This window comes from Gymnodraco acuticeps, unplaced genomic scaffold (assembly GCF_902827175.1).
Source record: "Gymnodraco acuticeps unplaced genomic scaffold, fGymAcu1.1, whole genome shotgun sequence".
Taxonomy (NCBI): domain Eukaryota; kingdom Metazoa; phylum Chordata; class Actinopteri; order Perciformes; family Bathydraconidae; genus Gymnodraco; species Gymnodraco acuticeps.
Window position 1 is genome coordinate 1,471,482 of NW_022990023.1, and position 8,059 is coordinate 1,479,540.

General features: G+C 41.0%; 1 protein-coding gene across 1 annotated transcript in view; it reads right to left on the reverse strand.

Moving 5' to 3' along the window:
* pcdh15b (protocadherin-related 15b) overlaps positions 1–8,059 on the reverse strand; it is a gene marked incomplete in the record, with an annotated part of 209,215 nt that overhangs the window by 104,395 nt on the left and 96,761 nt on the right. The window contains 2 exon segments of the mRNA XM_034214440.1: positions 1,468–1,580; positions 2,961–3,069. Of these exon segments, the coding sequence (XP_034070331.1) occupies positions 1,468–1,580; positions 2,961–3,069 (222 nt within the window).

The window sequence follows — 8,059 nt, forward strand, 5'->3', positions numbered from 1 at the left end:
ATTCTAGTAATATACAGGAGCGATATAGGTGGGGTAGGTAAGTTTCAGAAACCGGCTCGAGATACACTTTTTGTTATATTCCATGGAATGCTCTTAACATCCCGATAGCAATGAATATCTTAAGTGCTTTGACAAAAAATCCATAACAAAATGTTATCTGTGGAACCCGTGATACTGTAACAAGTACAACTGCCTTGCCGCCCTGTCTGTCAGCCTTCCATCTCGTGCACGCACAAATGTATCTCGTGCCGTCATTGGGCGTGCCGTCAATGGGCGTGCCGTCATTGGGCGTGCCGTCAATGGGCGTGCCGTCATTGGGCGTGCCGTCATTGGGCGTGCCGTCATTGGGCGTGCATTGCAGCAGTACTTCAGCAACAGGCGGCCACTTTCACCAGTCTGCTGACGTCATGCGCGTTCATGTGTGTTGGAGGAGGTGCTCTGTAAGGAAGTCTGAAGGAAGGGGCGGATTCTTTTCGGATGTGTACTTTCAAATTTTAGTGCACTCGAGCCGGTTTCTGAAACTTACCTACCCCACCTTTAATATATATTAAACTTTTATTTTCTTGCTTTTATTGTAAATGAACCTTTTATTTAGTTCACTCAGCCAGATTGAAGTACTTTTTTTTTTTTTTAAAGAAGAGCTTTTTATACTATTTATTTTTGTATTACTTTAAAAACTTCAGCCATCAGGAGAGCAAGACCCCATAAAAGCTAATCAAACCAGCCACTGTGTATACTGTAGTTTCAGGTACCATTTGAGGACCCCCTGTAATTCTGTAATTTCCTGATGTATAATATGCCATCAGGAACGATGAGTTTAATTATTGTGGAGCACATTCAATTCCCCACCTGACCTCCCCCTGTAATGTGCACAAAGGGTCAAGGGACAGATTAGGCTGCTTAAAGCGTATTGAAGTTCAAAAATCTCAATCACACACAACTATACAACTTTGTGATTTTCTAATTTGCAGTTTTCTCCCATGATTATTTTAATCTCTTTGCATTTCATTTATATTCTCCAGTTCCCTCACACCTAATTTTTACCATCCCAAAAGTACAACTATGTAATACAGTTTCAAGTTATGTTATTATTATGTACACCCATTTACACTAATTACCACACACCTTTAACTACAGAACAGTAAAACCCCCCTAAAGAGAAAAAAATGCATTTGTAATTTCAGTAATGCTTGGTGGTGTGATTTTATTACCAGCCTAATTAAGATAGAAACGCACACACAGCATGAGCTAGATCTAATGATTCACAATTACTGGCACTTATTATGTTTAAGGTAGGCTTATTTTTAATTGACAGTTAACAGGAAGCAGCACATGAATGCATTGCTGGGGGTTGGATACACTTTTAAAAGAAAAGTCCTGCACATCAAGGAGGTAGGGTGCTGATTTTATAAAAAAAAACAAAAAAAAGAATGCCTGGAGAATCAAGTCAGTCCCAGGGTTTCTCACCTTGATAACCAAATCAAATCTGCGGTGGAGTTCCCTATCGACGGGCTTTAGAAGCAGGAGCTCCGCGGTGGTTGCGTTCAAGCTGAAATATTCCGCATAGGACTCTGGTTTGCCTGAGAGAGGGAGAATAAGACACAAACTGAACAAAGCAAAAATGTACGAAAAATAAGGCTAGTATGTGAAACAGGCCGAGACATCAGTAATTGGTTTAAGAATCAATATACTAAGTTTCTCTGTTGGGTGTGTACAGAGAATATAAAAGATACAGGGGAGGGGGGGGTGGAGCCAGAGAGCGCGATGGCTAATGCTTTCATGTTCTTCTCATCTTTGCTCTCCACAGGTGGTGATGCACCAACGTATTATGTGGCGCTTTAAAATGCTGCATTGCTCAGTGGGAAGTGGGAACATTACATTTTGTGAGACGAGCAGCAACACAGGCACATGACACGAGAAAGCAAGAGATTGCGGAAACAGATGTTTGGGTTTGAGTTCCTTTTCTCCTACTAGGTGTGTCCTTGGGCTCAGGCTCTGCTTTGATATCCTTTTTAGTCGTCCAAAGCAAATCCCAACCACTGTTTATGTACTGTCTGATGAAGGTCGTTCCAGCTAAAACCATATTTTAAAATGTAATCTTTCTTTATTGACCCCCAAGAGACATGTTTTTATGTTCATCTTGTGTAGACCTTGGAGGAGCTGCAGAGTTGCAACAGATTTGTTTGCCCGTTGTGAAACTGTCTCTAATAATCCTTACTCAGGCCGAGATTACTTTCACAGGAGGAGTCTGGGGAAAGTAATCGAGACAGTGTCAAGTCACGTCAGTGCATTTTTACGGACGCGGCAGATCTTCTTGAGTGAAAGTCAGAGTTTTTTGTGGCTGTGCATATTAAAGTTTTGAACATTAATCAAGATGTCTCGCAGTGACGGTGCACTGCTGTTGCTTCTATTAATCAATTTCAACTTGAGGTACTTGGGATGATTAATCGAAAGACAATCCCATCATTCGTATTTTTGGGGGGAAAATGTATAATTTGCAAATGGACTATAAGCATCCTGTTTACAACAAAAGTATTTGAATTCATCTAAAGATGTCCTTCCTAGGAAACCCAACAACCCTTTTTCAAAAAGCTACAAATAAGGCTTTGGGCCAATATTTGGGATTCTGCACTTTGAGTTTTTTGCTTCAAAAAAATCAAAGTGTAACATATTTGTCAGAGAGATTGTTTATCTATGCTAGCTAGCTGGTCAGGCAAGTCATGTGTTTGAATAAAATCCCCTACAATTGTACATTTGGTTTTATATTGCACTTTAGTAAACATGTTTGGTGTCATCAACTGAGAAACGGTTTATTTAAAAAAAAAAAGAAAAGGGAGAATCTATATATCAATATAACTATTATACAAATATCTAATATTATCACAAATGTATATTGACTCAATGTACTGTATAAGCCTTATTTCTTGATAGGAGTGTCAACTATTTAAATGTAATCTTACCGATGAGAATGGAGTAAATAATCCCGGGCCGGTCGGAGGGAGGCTGCAGGTTTATGTCTTGATCCGCAGCTTGAATGGGTGGAGTCACATTGACAGGATTTGCCTTGTTCTGGAAAGAGAAACCAAGGAGGGAATTCAAAGCTGAAATCACAACCATAAGAAACCACAACAGTTATGAAAGTATGGAAAACATCTGACCTATCAAGGAATAGCGTACAGGAATTGAGAAAATACGACACATTGCTGCAACAACATTTTATTTTAAGAAGATATACAAAAGACAGCACGAAATAAAGAAACCAAACAAACAAACTTGTATAACACGTCCAAGTTCTCCCCAATTGTGCGAGCTATAATTAAAAACAGCTACAGCTCAAAGTGAAAGGTAAATATATTTCTCTTCCACCGAGTTGTTCTAAGGGTTAAAGGGTTAAAGCTTTACGCAAGCTATTTACGTATGCAGCAACAAGAGAGAGTCAAACAGAAGGAACAGGAGAATCAATTGTTGGCAAACAGCCCATGTGGTATTAAATCATATTGAGTAAGTGTGCACGTGCACGCCCACACATAAAACTGTGTTGACGCGCGGAAAGAAAAAATATCATGAGTTAAATTAAACAACAAAAAATTATAATTAGGACTTATTTCTATTGTGCATAGGTATTGTGCTGCTCTGTACACACACACACACACACACACACACACACACACACACACACACACACACACACACACACACACTCCTGTCTTTATGCCGTGAACACAGGCTATAATGATGACTTACAGTATAATAGTGTAATATGCTGAGGGGTGGATAATATGAAGACCCCAATGGGAGAAACATTAGACGTCTATATGATCAAATCTATAATCGCTAAAGCTATAAAACATAGTGCCAAGCACACCAACAAGACTGTGCAGATTCCCAAATGTGCATGAATTCACCAGCACACACACACACACACACACACACACACACACACACACACACACACACACACACACACACACACACACACACACACACACGCTCTGTCACCACCACAACTGTCTCGCAGCACTTAAAATCTACAAACCATCACAGAGCTATATCTCCTCGCCTGTCACTGACAGAGGGGCGGAGAGGGACACAGGCAGAGGAGAAGATATGGCGAGTAATGAAGTGGAGTAAAAGAGGGTGTAAATATATGGACGGGACATGAATCTGCCAGGCGTTGAGGGTAAACAGGGAGAAAGAGAGATGTAAATGCACCAAAAAAGAAAAAGGGGAGTGAGAGAATCGCAGCCAGGTCACTGAGAATACTGAGGTTCTGATACTACAATATCTGTTCATAACAATGGGAATCCTATTTGCCTACACCACTCAGAAAATAAACCCTCTGACAATAGAATGTCAGAAAGAGCAGTGAAAGAAAGATTCTTTGGTAAATGTAAGGAGTTCAGCTTCTAATTGAGAAGATATGATTTGTGACACATATTGTCCCAACCAATGTCACTCACCTTAACAATAATGGGCATAATATTGTGCCGGATAATCTAACTTTGCTAATACTGACAACCTTTTCAAGATGGCTCAGGAGCAGTTATTACTCAATAATTCCTTCAGGATGTGAAGTGTTTTAAGTATCGGTTGTTCAAGTCCTTGAAGGCCCACATCGATCGCTGCAGGAATAACATACATGAGTCTCCTTTACGCTTGTTTCTATTGAAAGGCCACGTATTGTCTGTGGAGATTGGGCAGTGTGGTTAATTCAATAAGGGCTACATCCTATCTCTATCAACAGAATGGGCCTGCATACAAACAGTCTGTAGGCAATGGGACGACACCCTGGCATCAGAAGTGTTTTGTTTCCGTTTGCAGTCGAGTAGCATTGATGCAGGTACAAAGTCCATGTAAAAAGCAAATGGGGGGAAATGCTAAAAACCAATCTTGGCTTAACTCTGACAATGATTTGGCTTAAAATGAGCTTTTTCATTGGCTACTTGTAAAACAATCTGGTCGTAGACGATGTTTCTCAACGACAACCTCATTCTTAAGTCTGTAGTTAATTGTAAAGCAACAAACTGTTATTTTTAATATAGATTATGATCTACCCAAACAAATATTTTTGGAAAAAACACCCTTCACAATTTCATAAAACTCAAGTTTTTATATTCAAAATGTGTTTTATTTGTTAACAGTTAAAGCCCCAAAACATAATCCATTTCTTTAATATAGATGTCAACCTTTGTTTCTTCTTTATATGTTATTCAACGTGAGCTCCTGTGGGCAAATGCTCAACTGGAAACACTGAGGTTACTAGATTGAGTACGTGATGAGAGAGGGTGAAAGGAAAGGGTGGTGAGGTGATTTGAGGGAAGAGAGTCCAGACACTAACATGTTTCTACATTCTAACATGTAGCTAGACATGAGTACTGTAATCCATAATTACAGACCTTAGCTTATAGGTTTAGTCAAACCAGATAACTCAAGGAGAACTGAAGTCACTTCACTCACTCAAAATGTTGCCCTCCCAGCAAACACACACATGTATAAAGATTTCCTCCCTTACTTAGAAAGTTGCAGGGCAAACGGACAATGCAGAATCAGCAGGTAGAAAACCAGCAACAGTTTTTCAACAGACATGAATAGCTCCGACACAACAGCAACAACTAAGCAGCAGCACCAGGGAATTGTGTATGGGGAAATGGCCTTTTATATATATGGCGGGGGACTAATGAGCAAATGAGCAGCAGCTGTGCAGGCAGGTGGCTGGTCCCGAGGGCAATGAGGGAATCAATGAAAGGAGGTAGTAACCCCTCAGGGCGCCTCGTGGTCAGGTGAGCCTTTTTGTCAACCACTGAACTATACAGGAGCTCATGACTGCACAATGTGGTGCACAAAGCAGTCTCCTATCGCATGGACAAATCACACGTCTCCACAATGCAGTGCGCCACAGTGCTGCAAAGCTGTAGTCTTTGTCGAAAGCGGCTACGAAATAAAGTTACAGCGCTGTCGGCCTTCATTATGTGTTCCGTTTTTTTTGTGCAACTTGTAGCTAATCTATTGCCAGCCTGACATTATGACAAACTGAATGATGTCGGGTCTTTGTAGAGTTGCTCAGTGTGGTGTTCAATAATCTATTTTTCCCTCACAGCGAAACATTTCTGAGTCGCAGAGGCAGCAACCTTTTTGAAGTGCATGTGTGAACATACCCAGCTCCTCGGCATAAATGACCAAAGTGTTGCTGTGTGTGTATGTTCGAGAAGAGGGAAGAATAGTAATGTTGGCTCTAAGGCTCTGAGGTTGTCAAATCACATTAGTCTGATTAGGACTCAAATCTTCCCTCACCTCACCACCCTTTGTAAACGCCGCCAAAAGCAACTTTTTCCTTTCATGTCACCCTCTCTCATCACATCTCTAAATTCTGTGTGTCCGTCTGTCCATCCTCTGCCTGCCTCTTTTCTCTTTCATCGACATCTGAAGAGACATCTGGCCATGCAGACATGACCACGAGTAAGAAATATTGTTATCAATTTTCAAAGGTAATATTAACTTGTTGACCAAATAAAGTGCACTTTATACTGGCCTACCAGAAGCACTCATTGTAAAGCTACGGACCAATCAAAACGCTGCTGCCGGGGTTTTTCATAAAAACTGAAATGAGAGATCATATAATCCTTTTTTTCTGACCCTACACTTCCTGAATCTGTAAGAACTGATAGAAAAATAACTTTCATAGTTTTAAGAGGCAATACATCCCCTTGCCTCCCTCCCTCCTGGCTGGTCTACCTGCATGTGCCATCCGACCTCTGCAGCTCATCCAGAATGCAGCGGCTCGTCTGGTCTTCAACCTTCCTAAATTCTCCCACACCACTCCGCTCCTCCGCTCCCTTCACTGGCTTCCGGTAACTGCTAGAATCCACTTCAAGACACTGGTACTTGCTTACCGTGCTGCGAATGGATCTGGCCCTTCCTACATCCAGGACATGGTTAAACCGTACACCCCAGCGCGTGCACTACGCTCTGCATCAGCCAAACGACTCGCTGCACCCTCGCTGCGAGGGGGACCCATGTTCCCATCGGCGAAAACACGTGGGTTTGCTATCCTGGCTCCAAGATGGTGGAATGAGCTCCCCATTGACATCAGGACAGCAGATAGCTTGCACATCTTCCGGCGCAAACTGAAAACTCATCTCTTTCGACTCCACTTCGAGCGATAGATTTATTAATAAAGCACTTATATACTAATAAAGGACTGGCTTACCTAAAGCCAGTTGAGTAGCACTTGAAATGTTTGGCTCTATGAAACCTGATGTACTTATATGATTCTGTTTTCTTCAAGGTTGTGTCTTCCTGGTCGAATGTACTTATTGTAAGTCGCTTTGGATAAAAGCGTCAGCTAAATGTAATGTACTGTAATGTAATTATATTTATCTTTCTATGATCCTCCATTAACTGTCAGAATCTGCAACGGTGCTTTTATAAATGTCATAACAAGAATGATTAGGGATGTTACTTTAAGCCACTGCATGAATGGAATTTTAACTGATTCATTGGAAAAGTTTAAAACAGCAAATCAAAATGCAACTTTTTGATATTGCATGTACCGTAGCAACAGTTGTCTTTTATGGGTGTTTGCTGCACCTGTAAATCATGTCTTGCTCATGAGTTTAACAATTTGGTAACTCATCATCAGTTTGAGGGAAGAAAACAAGCCCTACACGCAAACTACAATATATCCAATACAACCAGTTTCCATATTGGATACTGTGTGGGAAGCATTGTATTGTCGCCAACTAAGCTATGCTATCACCCTCGCAACACCAATCTATATGGAACGAGCCATCATTCAATTTAAAAATGTCACCTGTGCTCTTCGTGCTGCAACATGTAAAATTAACCCTTTTCCTCAACTATGAGCTTTTATTTGACATCTGCAAAGGTCCAAGGTCCATCTGGGTAAAATACTTGAGGGGTCCAGGTTTCATTCAAAGAACAACAATCCTCAAAAGACAGGAGAAACAAAGCAACCAGCTTTTGTGTTTGATGCATTGTGTCTTGCCCATCGCTTCAGATTTAAAACCCCTCAAGTATATTCCCAGCATAATTTGTTCTG